Source organism: Labrus bergylta, chromosome 7, assembly GCF_963930695.1.
Source record: "Labrus bergylta chromosome 7, fLabBer1.1, whole genome shotgun sequence".
Lineage (NCBI taxonomy): Eukaryota > Metazoa > Chordata > Actinopteri > Labriformes > Labridae > Labrus > Labrus bergylta.
In genome coordinates this window covers 8,211,413-8,233,420 of record NC_089201.1, presented here as the reverse complement: position 1 = coordinate 8,233,420, position 22,008 = coordinate 8,211,413, and the positions used below count along the sequence as shown (strand labels likewise).

General features: G+C 41.9%; 1 protein-coding gene across 1 annotated transcript in view; it reads left to right on the top strand.

Moving 5' to 3' along the window:
- Positions 1-22,008, top strand: part of abtb2b (ankyrin repeat and BTB (POZ) domain containing 2b) — a 42,693-nt gene that overhangs the window by 16,318 nt on the left and 4,367 nt on the right. Inside the window, exons 2-9 of the mRNA XM_020642876.3 lie at positions 9,438-9,587; positions 12,821-13,031; positions 19,154-19,306; positions 19,879-20,044; positions 20,223-20,312; positions 20,494-20,595; positions 20,732-20,828; positions 21,610-21,745. Coding sequence (XP_020498532.1) covers positions 9,438-9,587; positions 12,821-13,031; positions 19,154-19,306; positions 19,879-20,044; positions 20,223-20,312; positions 20,494-20,595; positions 20,732-20,828; positions 21,610-21,745 — 1,105 coding nt within the window. The remainder of the gene's footprint in view (positions 1-9,437; positions 9,588-12,820; positions 13,032-19,153; positions 19,307-19,878; positions 20,045-20,222; positions 20,313-20,493; positions 20,596-20,731; positions 20,829-21,609; positions 21,746-22,008) is intronic.

Below are 22,008 nucleotides of genomic sequence, written 5' to 3'. Positions count from 1 at the left end.
TCTGTATAATGCAAACTCTTGCTGGTTTCTTTAAGTATATTTTCATTGCATTGACATTTTTACTTGATGGACTTATTACCCATAATGGAGTATTTTCAAGTTATACACAGAGACTCACTCAAACATCTTGTAGGCTACAGCACACTTGTGTTCCTGTGTGAATGAACAGCAATTACTGGTTGCCCAGATTGTGGTTTCCCTTTCCTTTCCTCTGGTCTTTTCCACTCTGCTGTGAAGCTGCAGTCCAACAACTATAGGAGCAGAAGAAGTAGAACAGTAGTAGAACTGGGGAAAGGAGTGATTGAAAGGGTGAGTGAAGCTCCAGTCCTAATCATAATCCACCTCCACCCCACCCTCTTTCCCCCCCCCATTTAAATCACTCCGTTCTGCGTCATGTTTTTGCTCTCTACCCAGCCCAACACGGAATGTTAATCAGCAGAAAGCTGCTTTAGATTTACAACGGGGAATTTGGATCCAGCGCTTTGAAACGTCAAATTCTTAAGTCCCTCCATCCAAACCGCTCGTTGGGACTGTGAGAACTGTGCTGTGCTGCAGCAGCGAGAGCTTCTGAACACAGAGGATCAGAAGGACTGGTTTCTGTTTTTTATTTCCATGAGCTTTTAGAAAGGAAGTACCTGCCACTCTCTTTGGATGTGGAGGTAAAGGCACATCATGCAAATGCAATATTCAAGCTAATGTTTGAAATAGGTGGAAGGAATTTAAAGGAGAGCAAGAGACAGGTAACATAGGATAGAAAGATAGATAAGAAAGTGGTGAGACTCAAAATGGCTTTTTATGAGTTTTAATTATTCAGTAGTAATAATGGAGAGGAAACACATTCATGTATGTGCAACACAAACGTGTTATATGAGGAGATTCTTTCAGCTTTTATCTTAACTTTAAAAGTGTCATAGGGTGAAGGTTTATCGATGAATAAACCAACGAGCAATCATGAAACAACTACAGATTGTGATGATTCTGCATGTTTGTGTTGTTTACAGAAATTAAAAAAGTTAATGAGCCAAGTCAAAGAGTTGCTTGATGTCACTAAGAAGCTTTAGTCACACTGTACATCGGAAAGTCAATGTATTATAGGCAACCTGTCATTGTAAATTGCATGCATGGAAAGACAGTGATCAAACTGAAAGTGTAACTATGAAAATATTGGGCAAATTACGCTAATGTCTTGCTCAATTATAGGGAAGGTCGATTCATCCTGCGAGCTAAAAGTCTTGCAGACTGTAAGAGTCAAACAGTCTTTACTTTCCTTTGTGAGTACTTTAAATGACTTGATTAACACAAAGTGTATGTAAGCTTAAGGCTGGGCTTAACATAGCACCTACCACCAAATGGTCAGAGTTCATGTTTATTTGGCGGTAAAGTGGTTTGGAACATCCATCACGGCACACAGTTGAAAAAGTCACATGTTTTCGGCAGCTGGTTCACTTAAACAAGTGAGAGATCCACACAGCCAACTGGCCAGTGAAACTTTTAACATTACTGTAGTTTCCTCTCCTGAAAAGAAAATGAACTACCAGCCCAGTCTGCATGAAGGTTGTGTGCCTTTCCTCAATGACTGTGTTGTCTGCCGTCCAAACTGACTGGCTCTCTGTTCTGTCTCTCTAGAGGGTCCAGCTGAGAGAAAATGAGCTGATCACACGGACAGAAAGGGAGCAATTAGTGCAAACACACACTCAAGCACACACTTTGTACCTCTTTGCCCATAGCATTATTGCCCCGTAGTGTTATTGGTCAAAGGACTGAATAGAGGATGGATTGTTTTTAAAGGGGAGGTTTCTTTTCAGAATGGGAAAATGAAACAGGCGGCCCTTGATCTGTTCCTTCTGATTGAAGTTTTGGCTTTCAAAATGACACTAATGAGGATTGTTCTCCAAAGCAAAGTCCGACATTGTATTTTGACCTGTATTTATTTGTCAAGCACTTTGCCTCCTGGCAGAGTTTTAGATTATGACATCATCAACATAGCAAAAGTGGCTCTAAGTGGGTGGGTTTGTGGTTAGATGTTTATGTGGTTATGTTACTGCAATGTGTAAGTAATATCCGCCATCGTCTGTCCTAGAGAAAACAGAATTTCCAGTTTCAGTGCTTTACAATAAGCCTATAAAACATAGTCATCCAATGATGGAGCTATAATGTCCCTCTGCTGCACGCTAAGTGAGGTGGCGTCACATATGGAAACAGGGAATGGAGAAGGAGACTAGATAGCCGCAGGCACCACGGTCCGCAGAGAATGTCAAACATAAAACATGATTAGAGAGAGAAATAGGGGGAGTAAAAGAAGGGGTGTGGATAAAGGAGAGAAAGCTGAAGTCATGTTTAGGATTAGGGTTGGATGTGTAGGGGATTTTATGGCCATATTTTTTCGGGGCTGTGGGCAACCAAAGCCATCTTGCTTCCTACCACTCCTAATTCAGCAGTGTGTGTGTTTGTTGGCGGTGATAGGTAATCTACTTCAGGCCACTTTTCACAGCTGCAACAGTTCCTATTTTGCACTATCAGATCCAGAATTCAGAAACAAAAAGAGAAACATGTAGATTACTTTATGATTGCTGATCTTTTATGTAATTCAGAGCCTATTGCAAAAGTCTCCTTCTTATCAAACTCAAAAAATCTGATCGTTGAGCCAGCGACCAAAGCAATAAAGTGTCTTGCTCAGAGGTCAGTTGACATACAAAAAGTTATGCCTTGATGTGGTTTCTTTTGGACTTGAATGTGGCCTAATAGTATGATTTTGAGAACCTCACACTGACTAAAGACACATAAATAACTTTTTACATCCTGCTGAATTTTCCTTAAGAGTAGACCAGCAGCACTAGATTTATGATAGAGTTTTGTATTCCTTAAGCTTTGTAGTGTAATGCTTTGTGAAATAATGTTCATGTCAGAGGTCCCACACAGCTCACTCCTTTTGAAGATTCAGCGTAACCCTTGAGGAGATTAACATCTAATCTCTGTGATTTGCACTCTGGGATTTAAGGGACCGACTTCTAACAATGGACAGATCCAGAGGTCTTCTACTTTCAGCTTGTGGGCAGGAACTAAATTCCACACTTTTATATATTTGTTTCATACTTTTAAATCTTAGTTTGGACCTTCTTTGTGGTTTAACTTCTTAGAAAACCTGTTTACAAGCCAAAACCTCATGCCCTGTAACAGCAACAGTCTGAGAAAAGCAGGCAAAACAGGCCCATGAAAACCTTTCATAACCCTTCAGAAGAATCCTTCACATCCACCAAATATAGGAACTTTCCCCTCTTTCCATCTTGCAGTGATTAATGGTGTGTGTGGGTGTTCCCGCTCAGTGACTTTGGGAAGCCCCCTTTTACTCAGCTGATAAGGTTACTTCCTCTTTTAGCCCCAGCTTAGCATCACCTCTGACCCGTGACCCTTCGCAGCCAGGGGTCACCAGAGGTGCCGGGTAAATCTACCAGACCCCACGTCGCTTGTCTATCAGGGTCTGTGATTGATCAGGCTCTGACAGGCGTGTCTGTGGTTGTGTGTGAGTAAGTAGTATTCCATTTAAATCAGAGACATCTCGAATTGCTCACACAGACGTTCTATGGTGAAAAGCTCAAGTGCACTGTATTCGACTTCAGCTTATGAATGCTTCTCTTTTTGCCCCAAAATCCACAAAGCGTATAAGGGGGTCTTTCAAAATAAAAACTACCTAACTTGGATGATTATTTTTAGCCAGAATACTAATAGACCACTTTACGTTTGTAAATGCCCCTCTGTCCCACTTGAATTCTGTTTAGATAAAGAACATGATGAGGGTCCGCCAGAGCAAGCAAACACATGGATATTTTTAACCCTGTATGCTGAAACACTGCTGTAAGTGTAGTCAAACAAAGCTTTTTCTCTCTGGCTCCACAGAGCGACTCACACATACAATATAGTTCATTCATCCATCTCGTTTTCTCCAATCTTGCTCGGTGGCTCCAGCAGAAGACCCGTATGTGGCACTGCATCTTTCAAAAGCGGCGAGAAGAATGTGATGTGAGTGGGCGAGGCTGGATGTGTGAAAAACAGGTGTTTTAGGGCCTTTAAGTGTGGAAAACAAGAGGCCGGGTGGGTCAGTGAGTGAAAGATCACATCTGGCCTCTGGATTCCACCAACCAAAAATGAAGCACAAGCATGTGTGCGTCTCTTGTTCTGTGAAAGACACACTCACTTACAGAGGGGATCAGATACTGTGGGGGTGATGGATACTCACACCTTATCACAGGCCTGTTAAACACTGTACTATTATGTGACTGATGACCCCCCAGCCTCCACACAGGGACGAGAGTAAAGCCTCTTGGCCCAGAGTCAGTGCTCCTTTCTGGGCAGGGGAAGTCTCTTTGAAGCCCCCTTTCCTCAACTCTCTGATCCATCCACCCTGTCATGAATGACGAGGCTGTTAAAGGAGGAAAGGCAGGTGTTCACTTGTGTGTGTGTGTGTTGATGTGTGTCTGCGTAAGTCTTGAGTTTTCTATCAGCTTTCTTAGAACAGACAGCAGGAGAAAAGCTGATCGCGTCCTTCTTGCACACACTCTCTTTGCGATAGACAAAACAAATGAGCACACTCAGACATACTACGGTTTAGGAATGCACTTTAATCAGGACTCAGAAATGGCAAGGTCTTTATCCCTTTAAAAACATTTATTGTTTGCTGCTAGTAATAATTAAATAACCTCAAAAGACTTTTTTCTGCTAACATTGTCAAAAAAAGGAAGTAACAAAGCTGAACTTTGTGGAATAATCTTGCTGAAAATTACTGTTAATAAGCAAAACGATGAATGCATGAACTTGGAAATGGAATCCAAAGTGACTTCAAAGTGAGCAGTTTTGTCATGGTCTGAGGATTCAAAGCAGGGGGGGGGGGGGTTTCTGGCCTGTTATCGAAGGTTAAACTCAAACATTTTCCAAATATTTGCTGAAGAAGTAGACACGGTGAACAGTTTTGTACTCCAAAGCTTACGTATCTTTTACCATAATGCTGCAACCAAGCTTGAAAAACATATTCACTTTAAGTCAAACAAATTGTGGCATTGAGAGATAAAATATAAAAAGAGCAACAATGCATGAAAGTCGAGATGTGTTTTACTTTTATTAACAGCCCACAGCTCAAATATGGAATGTGATTTGACAGCAGTATCATAAATGTGTCAATGTGATGTGGATAATAAAAGCCAGTAATTGAGAGTGGCAGCCTGGCTGGGAAAAGTTTCAAAAACTTTCCTCACAGCAAAAATTGCTTGTTGGATTTTCTGGCATTGTTATGACAGTTTGTCCAACATCATTGTGAGTGATTGCTGGGCTGAGTATAGGAGAAGCTGGACTGGTTTTGAAAGATAGTTTGGATGAGCTGGGGACTGCCACGGGCTCTGTGGTAACGTTTCAGCTATGATTTGTAGCTCGGATTCCCACATGACATTTGCAGGGTCAACCTCAGAATTGAAACCATAATGACCACAAGAGAATGAATCCCCTGTGCCACTTGTCTTCCCCTGCCTCACCCATTCCACAGTCTCAGATATTCCCGTCCCCCTCCCTCCTCGTTCCCTGCATGACTCATACATCTTCAACCAAAGCTCTCAGCCCCTCTTACCCCCTCCTCTTTGTTGTGTCCTTAGCCTCTCTGTGCCAAAAGAAGTATCATTTATAAAGTGCTGGCCGCTTCATGTGCTTCATGCGCTTCATGCAAGTGATGTTGGTGGTGGTGTTGGGGACAGGCCCTGGTTTGGATTGCTGACCTACATCAGGCCTAAATGACGCAGGCTGGGGTTCAGCGGTTGAGAGAAGCAACAGGGCGGGACTGTGGGAATTACAGAGAGAATGATGGTGTGCGAAAATTTGCCACAGCTTTGAAAAAAATCCTGCAGAATCGATCAGATAAAAAGATTTCACCTCTGCTCACAACAGGTCTATTTTTAGATAGCTAAATATAGGCTAGAGCTTATTCAGTTAAAGTACCAAGAAGACTCCTCATTCTGTCAGTTTGTATAAAGAAGCAGGAATTTGTTTGTGAGATGTTCATTCACTCTTTTTCACTAAAAAAACAGAGGAGGAGAACTGTTCTTTAGCACTGGCTGATTACTTTCTGAAATGTTTTTAATGGTTCACTAAACTTGTTAATTGGTCCCCTGGCAAGTTTCAGATATTTATTTTTAACAATTGAATGTATTTTATGCAAATAGGTATGAAAGCTGGAAAAACGTCAATGTGACGCTTTTGGTGAGTCACACTACAGAGTCAGAATAACTATGTTAATCCACACATCACTGCTCACTCATAGACACACAGTCTTGCACACACCTGCTCAGTGCTGACACGTTCTGTTTTTTCCACACACCCTCACCCACTTTAATTAGACAGAATCTCTGAGAGGCTCCCACACGTCAGGAGGCATGTGTCCATTAGACACTTGTTTTTCTCCCATAAGTGTTGTCTTTATAAACATGTCATACATACATTAACACCTATACATTAAACATGGTGTATACATAGTGAGGTAGGTCATGAGAGTGTTCAGAACATGAGAAAGTAAATACAATATTCTTCATTTCCCTGTGAAGATGTAGAGAAGAATAGGTGTAAAGAGAAAAAAATCACTTACACAAGACTCAGGCTGTAAACATGTTTATGCTCCAGTTGCTTAACTCCCTTTTATGTGCTTTAAGTGCCTTTTTAAGGAATGATTAAGAATGATTTACAACCTGCACAAGCAGAGCCCTCATCATAATTACCGGAATACCTGAAATGACACATCAAAGATGTGCAAACATACTTTATATGCACAGACGTGAGTGTATGATTGTGCTTGTGTGAGAGGGATGTGTTGAAGCTTGTGTACAGTTTGGTTCTGACGTTTGTGTCCTTTGTAGCAGCGGACCTCTGCTAGAGGCAGCCGTTTCCATTGTGGTTAACAGGGGAGTCAGCACATATTATACAAGTCCGATGGTGCAGAGAAAGTACGAGAGAGAGAGATAAAGAGAGATGGAGTTACACTTTTTTTGTACAAGACCAAATTCCCTTTGGCAGTCTAACTCTTCGGAGTGAGCAAATCTTTAATTCTCAATGTGTTTTCAATTTTTAAAGCAATCCTCTGGACTGATATGACTCTGGAGTGGCTTTGTTTTCATCAAGTCTACATATCATGTGCCTCTTCTTTACCTTTCTATTGAGAAATACCTATTATATTTCCCTCTTGCTGTACTTTATAGAGCATATGATGAACAACTGGTCATATCCAGCACATGTGACTGAAGTTTTCTGTCTCATGGCCTTTGCTTCATTGTGAAATACCCTGTGCTTGTGTTCATACAGACAAGGCATCATGAGGTGGTTCAAGCTGTGATGACTGCTGTTGCCTGCATGACGGGGCAGCAATGTGATCTATTAGATGAAGCTTTTACACTTGAACAGAAACCATGCTGTATGAAATAAAGTTCAGGCATGCAGATCCAAAGTTGTGCTGATATACACACATTAAACACTCTCTGCCTCAGACAATACAGTTTGGACATATACAGTATGTTGCAGTTTCCATTAATTGACAACATTTACAATCAGTTCCAATATCTGCTGCTTTTATCAGAACACATTATAATCTGTGTCCACACTTTGTATTCCCTCAAAGTAAATCCTGTCAGTTGCTGTACTGGAATACAAATATAAGTTCATAGAGAGATAAAAAGTGCATTGCTTTACATAATGTATTACGATCAGACATCGTATGAAACAAAATATGTTTCCCTCAATGAAAATAAATGATGCCAGTTTGCCCCTGCTTTAAGCACAATGAATGTTTATTGTAAGAGGATTTAGCCACACTATTCATCTCAAACAATTTACAATATAAAAGTCTCATGAAGAAGAATCTTTTGGTTAACCGATGGTTTGATGATGCCATGATGGATTTCGTCTGCTCATTCTTCACAAAAAAAGTTCAGTCTCCTCCTGTGTCACAGGGTGTTGGCAGACCTCAGAGGAAGATGATAGGATTTTTTTTTTAACTTACAGCAGCGATTTTTTTCAACATCCCTCTATGATTCCAACGAGAGGACATGGTTTGCCGGAAGCACATGGGAATGTCATTTCAGGGATGGTAGCCCATGTTTTTTTATTTGGGAGAGTAGGTAGCATTTTAGATGAGGAGGCTTTTTCCCTTAAGCTCTGTAAATAAATCACAAACTTGCACCGATCATCTCTCCTCTCTCCATTTCCCTTTTATATCTCCAATCAACTCTGATTCATTTCCTCTGTCTCGGCAGGAAGCTCACCTTTTGATTTTGAGGCCAAAGTAAAGGTTAGCTTTGGGGCAGCTAACTCTGGTTAGTTGATCTGGGTGAACACAAACAGTAGCTAACAGCACTCTCTGTCTGCAGCAATATGTGGTGATTTAAAGAGGGGAAAAAACCTATGAAGGTTTGAGTGCAGCAGAGGTATCAGTCTGTGCTGTTAACCTTCACTCATCACAACTTTGATCTATTTCAGCTGGAAAACAACAAACTCAGGAAAGTTCAAGAACAGGATGACATCTTTGGATATTTTAAGAAGCATTTATCTGACAGCCGTCTAAAGATAAAAGAGGCAAAACTGTTTTTCACCACTTCATTTGTGGGTTATCTAACTTAATGAATGGAGGATACTGAACCTACTTGGACAGATTGTGCGTTTTTATGTATATATATAAAAAAAAAAGCTGTATGAAAAAAGTGTTAAATTGTGTTCAGAACTGTACCCTTCCAGTGTGTCAGAGATGTCTGGGTTGGGCTTGCTGGGTCTCTAGAGGGCTCATTTAGGAGGAAATACCACACATGTTCTAGATGGACCCAGTTACATCTCAAGCCATAATACTTTGACAGTAGAAAGGGAACACGGCTGCAATACATGAATCCCATGCCAAACATTTATCATAATGAGTTTTTCCATAATCTGTCATTAAATCATCTTTAAAAATCATAAATCTACCTTTTACTCGTTTCTTCAGACTTCTGCGTAAGATCTACAAATGTGACGAGCATGCATCGAACATGCAGTACTTGTTGTATGTCCATGATTAAGATGAATATCTGCAGTTTGAGAAATCTATGTCTGTGTTGACGTTCTTTTCTGCGAGGCCGCGGCCTGCTTCTGATGCAGTGTGCATTTATTTTGTTTGTATTAGCCTGATGTCACTACACGCTCTGTTTATTTTCCCGAATGTGTAGAGCGCAAGGCTCATGTTCCCTTGTGTGTTTACTTGCCCTCAGCGGTGTGGGTAACATGTTACCAGAATTACAAGTGCACACTATGTAAATACCACCAGCAGTTGTTTTGGGACTTGTGTAGACAGAGTGTGGATGGGAGGATGCAGATATTATGGACGCTTGCTGCCCACAAACTTGTCATATTAATCATGAATGCCATTCTCTCTCTCTCTGTCTCTGTAGGCGTTCTGTCTCTCCCAGCCCATTTCAGTCCTTACACAGAGAACCAGCAGACGTCTGTGGACAGCAGAGAGGATGCCTATGCCCAGCTGGAGCTGAGGACGCTGGAGCAGTCCCTGCTGGCTACCTGTGTGGGCAGTATCTCTGAACTCAGTGAGTACATGTACTGCAGAATAGTGTGGATCTTTTTACCATGAGCAGATTCTATTCCCATAATGTGTTAAAAAATTATTCTCAGATCATGAAGGAAAAACAGTGAAGCTTCACAACGTTCTTATTAATACAGACTACAAATCATTCCCGCCAATGATAAACCAATTGTCCTATTAGTTAAATACTCAACTATTCAATGCACACTTTTTTACACACACCTTGTTCACCAACATTGTTTACAGCTTTTGAAGACAGGCAGCCTCCCTCCTGTGAAAAAAAGGGTGTTATCTCAGACAAACCAGCGTCAATCAGAGATAATGGAGTTATTTTTTTTTTTTTAAACATTGCCTCAGGATAAGCCCAGACTTGTGCCTCGTTGTCAAAGCTGTCTAATGTGAACTCTTCTAAAAATAAGCAGTGGAATAATTTATCTTCACATTGAGCTCTGGGGAGTAAAGTTATACGGTCCTTGATTTCTTTAGAGGCACAAGAAAGGCCTGAACCCCTATTCTTAGTTAAATGTTTATGGTGAAAATGAGACGCTACATTTTATAAAAGGACAGTGTAAAGCGTATATGGTGTCTTTGAGTGAAGCTTCAATGACAACTGTGGAAGTTTAAAGACTCTTGTATATATTGGGTCAAATTTTGAGGGGTGGTATGTTAGAAAGTGTCCGAACTCTGTCACTTTATTCATGGATCTAGTGAAGGAAAGACTAAATCTATTGAGAATTGAGGACCTCCCTGAGACTTTTTTTCCTCCAAACCACTGAGGTTTGAAAGATTGGATGGATTTCATGAAATACTGACAGTCTTAGATGCCCGTGTCTGTGGACATAAGCTGGTAAATAAAGAAGCATGCACACACAGCCCTACTGTACTCGACTGTACATGTGGTTTGATTAAACATGGGGCTCTGATTGATTTTGGAGACTGCAAGAGAGCAGGTCAATTAAAAAAAAGTGAGAAAAAGGGTAGTGGAGGAATGTGGAGGAATAGTGGGGGGATTTAAGGATGGAGTACATAGTTCTAGTGGTAAAAGCAGGACTGAGATGTGTGGAGGTTGGGGGTTGTGATGGAAAGGTAGCGAGGTGAGGAGTGGGGTCGTCAGTGCGGGTAGAAAGGTGGAGAGATGGAGATTAGTGTTTGTGAGGGCCAGGGTAGATTTCCTTCTCCAAATGAGCTAACACTCTGCCATTTGTTCCTCCAGCACAAGGCCACGTTCATACACCGTCGGCATTAGTGAGGCATTAAGAAAGTGTACACACATGCTCACAGACACGCTCCCTCTCTGACTTACTCTCTCAGTGGTCTCTTTGTGCCACAGCTCTCTGGTGGTGTGAGGCTGGGCTGTTCTGGGCAGGGCTGGCATCCTTCACACTCACTCACACACAAACAGAGGCATGTGTTCAATGATACGCATTCACACAACAAAAACTCAGAGAGGGCTTGGCACTCTGATCTGAGCCCATGAGACCAGGCGGACATAGGAGCATCTGTACTCAGCTGCTCCGGCCTGCTGGATCACTAAACTGGACTTGGCTAGACACTCCGACACACAGCATACATTAGCATGACGGATGGAAGCATACTGGGCATTTCTGATAAATGTCCCTGACTGTTGGAAATATCATTTTAGCCGTTCATCTTGTTCAGAGAGTTTTACAGTCTTATTCTCAGCTCTGTGGTGGTCTTCATCATCTGTGGGAAACTATAATTATGTGACCAGTTTACTTAAGGAAATATAAAGGATTAGGACTAGACAAACCCAAATAAAATAAGCGTTGTGTTTAAGCTTGTAAAGCCTATTAGTATATGGGGTCATATAAAGTCCAGATAAAAAAAAGTAAGCAATTATGTTTGAACTGAATTGACTGACTAAGTAGTATAAGTCTACATTTTCTAATTATGTCATAGTTTTTTCACTGCCTTTCTACCTCAAGGCCTCCAGCATAGGCTGTAATCTAAGAATGAAGTATTTCATATCCTTCTGACCCCCGTAGCTCAGATTAGCCTCGGGGCACAATATGGGCCTGAAAAGCCAGGGAGAGGCTCTCCATCTTGGGCAAGAATTCCTAGCCCCTCCTGGAGGGGCTGCTGCTGGTGGTTAACACAAAGGAGGCCCTTCAGCTTGAAGTGGGGTCTGTTTTTTTTCGGGGGGGGGGGGGGGGGGGTGGTCTTCACTATAACCCCCCTCGAAGTACCCCTTAATAGAGACCTACACATACACACTCACAAGGCTGAACCCTCAAAACCTTGCTCCCTTGCAGCCTCCCACTCACAGTAATCTGGTTAGAAATGAACCCAGGGGTAATTATGCTAAATGAGCGTTATACAAGCCCAAGTTCAACCTGGCCTGCCTCCATCACTCTGCCCCTCCTCCACTTCCTCCCTCTGTGACAACTGATATTTTATCACTCCTCTAGACTCCAGCTGTGACATCGGTGGTCAAGCCCTCGGATGTTATCTACACACTTTATTCCATGCAGTCCCACACCCGCCATTTGGGATCCGTGCATCTATCCATGCATGCTTTCTTTAATAACGTTTCATAAACTCCAATGGACACAGTCATATCTGATTTGGCCTTTATCCAACTGCACATGGTTGTTAACTTAGCTCACATTGTGGGTGGATGAATCCTCTGATAAGCTGCATATTTCTTTTGTCTTCCTCTTTAAAAAAGAAGCATTTCCACTCAATGTAATCAAAACAGATTAAGAAGTGTTCTCTACCTTGATTTTGATCAAGTGGCTAACCCTTCAGTTCCACCTTTTTAAGCTAAGTGCTGCTGTGATTGAACTCTGTCAATACTGAACAGTTGAACGGTTCATTAGAGCCTGTGATCAACTGTCCCATAGCCCATTAAGTCCTTCAGTGGTTAAGATGAATGGTTGGCTGTTTAGACTGGCTGTCTGGCTGTGTTTACTGATAACAACACTACTAATGGAAAATATCGCTAGAAACATGGAGAGAGAGAGAGTCATGAGTGAAAGAGTTGTTTAGAAAAGCAAGGGAAATCCAACACAGTTTATACTGAGCACTGAAGACTCTTGTTTTAGTTGTTTTTTAATGTGTGACGTGACTTTTTCTGGGCCAACTTACCATTAAAGTGTCTATTGTTACTCCATTAAAGACTAAACCCATTAGAAGACTGGGTGTCATGTAATTATTAGAACAAATATCAACATAAAAACTGTATTTCTGATCTGTCTTCCACATCCTTTGTTCCAGGTGACTTGGTGTCCCGCGCCATGCACCACATGCAGCGCCTCAGCTCAGTGCGTCCAGGACTGAGCCCCGCCCGCCACACCCGTCCCCAGCAGCCCGTGTCCTGGTCGCCGGACGCCCTCCACACCCTTTACTACTTCCTGCGCTGCCCGCAAATGGAGTCCATGGAGAATCCCAACTTGGATCCCCCACGCATGGCACTTAGCAAGGAGAGGTAGGAGTCATTAATGTCATTAACAATAGCATGTCTCAATGCTTTAGCAGATTAAATCAGTCTTACAGACAGGGTTTCTTACTTTATTTTTTTTCAACCCTCAGAAAATAAGTGTTAATGTGTTTAGCCTCTTTAGGGATTTCATTTGCTTCATGAGGTTGCATATAATGTGATTACTTTCAGTACTGCACATGACAAATACACAAACATCCACACTTAGACATAATCAAATTGGTTTTAATCAAGTAAGCCCCTTTTCCCAGACCACCATTCCTTAGGCCCCTGGTCATTGAAGTGTTAATTTTCTGTGGGTAAATGACAGGTAAGCAAAAGACTCCAGGTGCTAATGTAAGTCTGACAGAAGGGTGAATTGTTCTTGAGAGCGTTAATTAGACTGTAGACTGGTGGTTTAGGAGTTTTAAGAGGTGCTAATGGTCTGTAATTCTGTCAGGGGTCTCCTCTTATCTTCTTTGACTTGCCTTTGTAGAACAATTATGGTAATTCTCGTCTTCAGTCCTGAGACAAATGCTTCAAAGTATTTGTCAGACTGAAATCAGTTTTGTGTTTTAAGAGTTATTTTTGGGCTTTGTATACCTTTGTTAAGACGGTGGATAGAGTAGGAAGTCAGTGGAGAGAGAGGGTCTAGAATGAAATGCAGGAAAGGAGCCGCTGTACATTTGGGTGCGACCACACCTCTAGGCCATCTGGCGCCTCATACCTGATAACTTTTGACATTCTTTTAATAAACCCAAGGAAATTAAGTTTTATTTTATTGGGTTTCCATAGAAAGAAACAGAGAACAATGTCTCCTTTCTTCCAAAACACATTTATGAAACCTGTTAAAACATTAGTTAACATGACATAAAGTTCATAAATGGTCAAATTCAGCAGTAAGGCAAACATGAGGCTGTTGTGCAAACAGCTAAGGTTAGGTTAGTTACAATTGAGTGTGTGAGTTAAAAGTACTTGAAGCTTGACCACACATCTGGGTTTTGCCCTCAGAAAAATAAAATTCACTCAGACACGTATTGTGTGTGTGCATCTGTAACTCATTTCACACACACACACACACACACACACACACACACGCACACACCAGTGTATTTATGTAAAACATGCCAATAGAAAATGGGTCTTTTTGCTGTAAAGGTTAATAACACTTTTTATACTGATGTATGGAGGTTTGTCTAAAGGTTGGACTGAAGTCTACATTTGGGATGCAGCTCCCACTAAAGTGTGTGTTCAGCTTATATTATTCATTTGGTTAGATGTTTGTGTGTTTGTTTTCCTCATATTGTGTTTACCTCTAGAGAATCACATGTTTGTGATCATTAGCAAATGAGAGAAAACACTGAGCATAGTGTAACACACACACACATACACACACACACACACACACACACACACACACACACACACACACACACACACACACACACACACACACACACACACACACACACACACACACACACACACACACACACACACACACACACACACACACACACCGCCAGCTGCCTCCCATACATTTAATAGTTAACAGATACACTATAAGTGAGCAAAGGTGGGCTCCTCGTCTCATCAAAGAGAACAGAACAGCAGATATACACCCCTCTTTTCTCGGCCTCTGATGTTTTTAATGTTGGCTGTATTTCAGCCTGGTTTATGAGTGCACGATGAAATGATTTAACGTCTTATATTCTATACTTTTGAACATCTACTAATTTTTATTTGTCTTGTGTCATGTGTTTTTTTCACATCTCCAGGTTTATTGTCATGCTTCTTTGTATGACTGTGTGTAAATGTTACCATGTCAGACTCAGGTGGCAGAGCAGAGCAGCTCAAACCTGGCAGTGATTACAACACGAGCGCCTGGTAATGACAGTCTCTCCTTCAATGGGCCTCTCAATCTCTGGGGCTCACCATCTTTTGAAAGCTTTATAAAAAATCTTTGGTGGAAACCCAAAACCACCAAATCTGTGTGGGCCACATCGTCAAACCTTTTAGGAAGCCTGGCGAGAGCCTTAATGCAGAATCCTCAGGAATCAAAGAGATGGCCTTTTTGTTATGATCCTTTAAACCTGGTACTCAGACATAGATGTTACCGATGGTGTTGTAACATCAATTCATGTTGTAAGTGTGGGACAGACATCAGATTCTACTTGTTTTCTATCTGAAGACTTTGCTTAAGAGCCTCGGTACACAGAAATACAACATTTCTGAGAGCTGTAAATTATTTTGAACTAATCTGTTAAATTATAGAATCGCTTGATTTTCCACCCAACTCTGTGAAGAGACCACCCCAAACCCTCTGCTCCCCTCAGCGGATGGAAGGGAGCACTAATGGATAGATGTGTTACTCTGATAAGAAGTAGCCAATTGAGCTGACTTTTAACCACAAATACATCAGCTATAGTTACATCCCCCTGTATGGAGCCTTTATAAAAGTAATCTGACTCTAGATCAGTGGTTAACCCTGACCCTTTGCAGCACATGAAGGGGTCTGCTTTAAGACCTCATTTAAGTTTCTAAAAAAAAAAAGGAACTCAGTCACATTGGCCTCAGGATAGAGGACATATGGGACTAGTGTAGCAGTGTGATGTTGCCTCCTGGGGAGAAAAAGACTTTTCCTTTTAATGTCCGAGGGTTCAAACACACCTGACCACCATTTGAGCTGACCAGCCAGGTGTTGGTGAGAAAGGTGCCATGAATCAGATCTAACATTTATATGTGCGTCTGTGTGTGAACATGTGTGGGAGACTTTGCGTTTAGATGTCTGTGTGTGTCTACGTCCCACTGTTCTCAGTGTGTAGCCTTATCCCGTCAGGTCAGCAGGCTAGCCAGAAGCACTATCTAGTTTCAGTGTTAACAGGCGTCAAAGCTTTGATGTCACACTGACCCTCTGATGAAGCTGAAGTTTGTGTTTCAGGCTGAGGGGCATAACCCAGACACAGGGGTCAGATGAGAGGGGCAAAGGGGGAGCTGTAAAAGATAGAGGGAGAGAGGGTTTGAGAAAAGAAGGAGCGATGAATTGTGGGACAGGGGCCAGAGCTCCAAGTCCCATCTGTCTGGAGGTATGGGCCACTGGCAAAGGTGTGTACACACATATGGCCTCGGTTGATTTGTGGTGACGCATGCGCGCGCACACGCACGCACGCACACACACACACACTTAAAACATTAAAGGTTAATTGGTATGAAAACTCCAGCCATGACAAAAAAACTACAAACTATCTCGGTAATTATTCTTTGACTATAATTTTCATCATATTACTCAATAAGAGTGTCCGCTTGAGGCCGGCTCCAGGAACACTGGAAGTCACATACACATGACTGGCAAAAAAGCCGTTTTTTACAGCATTGTTAACACATTTATAGCCTGGTAAAAAAACAAAAGAGGTTTGATTAGTGCCAGTGATGGCCGTTTTTTAAAAACGGCTCTGTTTTGATTTTGTAAACGATACGTGTTATCCATAGTTAGTTGGTAGCTGAGATGATTGACAGGTGGGCGCGATGTAACAGTTCGTCAAGAGGCTTAAATCCCACCTCAGCTTCGGTTCTCAGCCTGTCGTAAGGTTGACTGAAAGTTAGGGTGAGACAGGATTTCCAGCATGGAGGTGGCTGCCGATGAGCTTCCGTAGCCCGCTGCAGTAACAGATGGGTGATGTCACTCAGGCTTCGTCCATTAATATTTACAGTCTATGTCAATAAGACACACTGAAATGTTGATTGATATAGTGGAGGACACAAAAAATATCTTGCACTGATCAATGAGAGATACTTGATGCTTTATTTGACTGTTTAGAGCTGCTTGAGTTCTGGATTAGTCGACGTTCCATGTGCATGTCCAGAAGCAAGTAGCAGTAAAGTAGCCGAGTGTTTACCTTTTAGCGTGTAAGAAGACAGACACACACATCAACAGACAGACTCGCACGCCCCAACATTTGGGTTAAGTGAAGCCCCTTAAGACAAAAACATTGATTCCCAGGCCCCTCCTCAACTCAACCTGCCTTTCTTATCACTCTACACTGTCTCCAGACTGCCACCCAACCCCCTGTCTTCATTAAGACATACCCCACCTGCCTCCCAGCCATTCTCAGCCAACCCTCCTTCTATGCCTCTATCAGACACACTTAACCCCTCCTGCTTCTCCTCTGTTCCCATCAGCCCCTCGTCTGCTTGTTAACCGTCACGCCTGGGTGACAGCAGGGTCCTCCTCCTGACTGATCACAGACTGATAAAGCACTGAGGCAGAATGTTGACAGAAACAGCAGAAGATACAATAAGACAGAGAGAAAGAGAAAACAGCAGGGTACATGGACATTTGTAAAACTCTGACATAATGCAAGCTATTTTAAGGCCTTTTTATAACATAATAAAGGAAATGCAAATGTTCAATATCATTACAACTGAAAAGTCTCTCTAATAAAATGTAGGAAACAGGTTGTATCATTTGATCAAATCCAGTTACCTTAATGGAAAGCTTATGCACAGCTTTCATCTGCCTGAATGTTCATTTGTGTACAATTCAGGTAAATCTTACTTTCAGTGAGGGAATAAAGAAGATAAAATGGAGATGCACTTTATAATATACATAGTTGACAAGTTATTGTTGAATTAGATAAAGTGATGTTGTACAGAAGGAGCTGTTCTATAGGAAACCACAGGTAGCTTCTAGTGAGGAAAATAAATGGCGCAGCAGGGATCCCACTGCTCATTAACAGTAACTACAATCCCTATAGCATGCACACTACAGAGCTGTATGATTGTGTACCGCTCCACGCTCCATCTGTATTCCTCATGTGCATTATATAGTATTTGCTTCTTTTCAGAACAAAGGTATGACCTCTGATAAGAATAACATCACAGCAGGAGGACGGCAGCTTAGAAACTCTTCTGATAACACGGAGACAGTGTTCAAACAATCATTAACATGCTCTGACTGAGGCTCCATAGGAATAAAAGCAAAGAACAATAATACTCACAGTCAATGTGTCATTGTTCACAGGCACATTCAATGCACATATGGTGAGAGAAGGGCACAGACAAGAAGGGATTAGTACAAGATAACCAGCCAGACGTGGCAGCCATATAATCAGCAGTGGTTTCTAAAGGATTTTAGAAGAATAGTTACACAAGGAGGACAATGAAGAGACACAAGAAGAGAGCAATAAAATCATCCAGATGAGTTTTAGAATGCCACGACTAAAAGAGGGCAGACCTAATGTTCGTCTCTCTTTCATTCCTCAACTCCAGTTTTTACTTGACTTTGTCTCATGACATTTTCTTCTTTATCGCTCAGTCTCGGGTCAATGGAGTCCATCGGTTCTATTTTTATATCCTTTTCTCGACTTTTTCGTTTTTTCGTTTCTCTGACTTTTCTTTTTCTTGAGTTGTTTGTTTTGTTTTGATTACAGAGAGCATCTAATAAAAATGCCAGGGTGCTGCACCTTCTTTCAGCTCCCTGAGGTGCTTTATTCTGCTCCAGCTTGTTTAAAAATAGACCGATTATTCAGAAGCCACTGCAGGATGTTGTTTAGACGAAGTCACAGTTCTGCTCTCATCTCTTGTCACAACTTAAAGCTGATGTTCAACGGCACAACCTGGAAACTTACATAGGAACTCTGATTAGTCATATATACTGTATGTTCACATCTGTTTTCTAATCGTGTGTATGTGCAGGTGTGGTGACTGTAAAAGAGAATGCAGACAGTATGTGGTTTTTAAAAGCCAGCAAATGTATTTGTTAGAAGAGGTGAGGTGCTCTGGACAGGCAGTGGGGGAGTGTATTTGATTGTGACTCACCGTGCATTGGTCAGGCTGAGGGGAAGTACACCCAGACATACGTAAGACATCTGGTTTCAGTCACTTTATGAGTTCCCTATCAGCATGACTGAATCATGAGTGAAGAAATCTCCCACTCAGCACTGAGATCAGAGTTTTACACAGTCTGATCAAGTGTGTTAAAAGTGGGGGTGGTGTCCACATCAGTTCCTGTGTATGATACCTGAAGAAGAACTGAAACAGAAACAAAGTTTATCATCTTACATTTCACAGATATTTCTGTTCCATGTGTAGATTGATGCAAGTCATTTATTTACGTTTTCTTTCTTTTACAGGCCATTTCTGTTGCTGCCGCCTCTGATGGAGTGGATGAGAGTGGCCATAGTTCACGCTGAGCATCGCAAGAGCCTATTGGTGGACAGTGATGATGTCAGACAGACTGCAAGGCTGCTTCTTTCAGGACTGGACTGTGAACCAAGACAGCTGAAGTAAATAGGACCACACACACACACACACACACACACACACACTCACACTCACACTCACACTCACACTCACACTCTGTACTTCTGCATCTGTATGCTCTGGTAACATGGCACAACCAACAACAAATAATGAGTCAATTTTATGAGTCAGGTGTAATGTCATCTTTGCGGTAATGACGTCTTCTTTTTTAGATAAAAAGAAACAGAAACTTAATTGCTTAGACTGTGTTGTGCTTTCAGTGGTGCTTCCTTTAACCCAAGCACTATAAGGCCTGTATTCATTTAGTTCTTTTATAAATAATTACACACTGTCTACGGGAGCTTAATGTCTGTTTGCTTACTGTAATGTGGCTCATTAACCTCTTCATGAAGTGTACAATTAAAGGGAAACATTAAATGCAAATGTACAGTGTAAGAACAAGAGGCTCAGATAAATATTTGTAGCACTTTTTTTTAAAATGTTTTTATCTGTCTGCATGTGAAATAAAGGGTGCGTCCTCCCGGAATCAGCTACTTTCCCTGAAGGTGAACTAGTCATGTATTAATCATTCTCTTCTTGTCTCTGTCTCTATCAGGCCTGAGTGTTGCTTTAGCTCCTTCAAGCGTCTGGACTCCAAAGCTGCCACAGACAAGTTTCACCTAGACTTGGGTTTCCGTATGCTGAACTGTGGACGCACAGATCTAATTGGCCAAGCCATCGATCTGCTGGGGCCAGACGGAGTCAACAGCATGGACGACCAGGTACTGAACATCTGTCTTTTTATATCAATTATAGTTTTTTTTTTGTTTGTTTGTGCATGAAGCATGTTGAGAGGAATACTGCTGCATAATATACCTTGAGTAAATAGGTTCTTACAATCATTTTTAATGATATTTGTTTCACCTCTTTCATGTGAATTTCTTTCTCTTCCTCTCTCAGGGGATGACTCCTCTGATGTATGCCTGTGCAGCTGGAGACGAGGCCTTAGTCCAGATGTTGATCGATGCTGGGGCCAACCTTGATGTTGCGGTAAATATGCTTAAACAATTTCAACATATAGACACATTTATTACAATCTTTCAGGTTATATTATTATTATAATTACCTCAATTCAGTCAAAGTAGTGTAGTTGTTATTGTTTAAATTGTGCTCTACAGGAGAACTATATCAATCTTTGTGATCGTAACTGTCATTTTTCCTGCGCTGCCAGGTTCCTCCATGCTCCCCAAAGCACCCATCTGTAAACCCTGACAGTCGCCACTGGGCTGCCCTCACGTTCGCTGTGCTGCATGGACACATCTCTGTAGTGCAGGTTAGAATCTCACACACACATGTTGAAACCCCGACGAATGTCCTAAGCTAAATATGTGTGGTCAAAGGTCAGGCCATAAATGAGTTACAGGATGTCAGACATGGCCCACTATAACAGATGTGATGTGTATTCACAGCTTCTGTTGGATGCAGGAGCCAACGTGGAGGGAGCTGCAGTCCGAAACGGACAAGAGAGTACAGCAGACACCCCGCTGCAGCTGGCTTCAGCAGCAGGTGGGCAAACACGTGCACACACACACACATACACACACGCACACACACCCAGCACTATGCCACCCAATAAAACAAGGCACAGCTGATGTTAGAGGGTTGTCCTGCATATGGTAGGTCCATGTTTTGATCGCATTTATGATGTCTGATTTACTGCTTACAGCAAATTTATACAACCAGAGGATGTTTCATGGGTCAAACAAAGCAGAAGATTAATGTCTAAAGGGCACAATTCACTCATATTAGTTGTCAAAATGATTGTTCTCCATGAGAGTGGTGAACTACATTTTCCCCGAGTAGCACAGAACTGAGTCCTGAAAGACACATGCTACAGGAATGAGGAAATGAGAGGGTAAATGAAGGCACAGGGAAAGCAGCCGAGTGCTGCCTGTGGTTGTTTAGAAGCCTCTGGGCAGCATTCCTCTGCGGGATCATCTAAAGCCACACATGTAGTAGTAAAAGAGACACATGCTCTACATAACTGCAATGACAGTTAGTAAATAGAGCCTGATATGAATGAGTTTGCTTGTTCTAAAATTCAAAGTTAAGAAATACAACTAAATTTGTCCTTGTAGGAAAACGAAGCCTTCCCAGCAGTCAGTGCAACAAAGCATTAAAGAAGACATACAGTATACAAGATACAAAAGATTTGATTGTATAATGCACCCATGTGGAAAAGCACAAGGAGGATAAGTTACTGGAAGTATTGCTTCGCAAACTGTGAAGATATTTATAGTAGGTACTTGTGAAATATTAAATTTATATGTGTACATGTTCTACCCAGGCAACTATGAGATGGTGAGTTTGCTCCTGGCCCGAGGCGCAGACCCCTTATCAAAGACCCACGATGGAAATGCTCTGACATCGTCCCTCTACGAAGACATGAACTGCTTCAGTCATGCAGCGGCACACGGTCACAGGTAAGGGCTCCTGAGTCTGATATCAACAGATGCTGCTGACAAACTGGTTGCTTTTGACCTCTGAACTTCAGTGAAGAAAGTAATGCAGAAAAAATAGCACTAAGTGTATCAGCAATCTGTCGTATGTGACCTGAGTCTGCTCTTAAAGCTCTTAGGAGAGAGTTATCCCTCTTTCATGCGGTAAAATTGAATACCTTGAGAGTATAAAAGGGTTGCCTTCTATTCAAAGTCCATCTGTCTTTGAGCACCAACTGGCAGTGTAA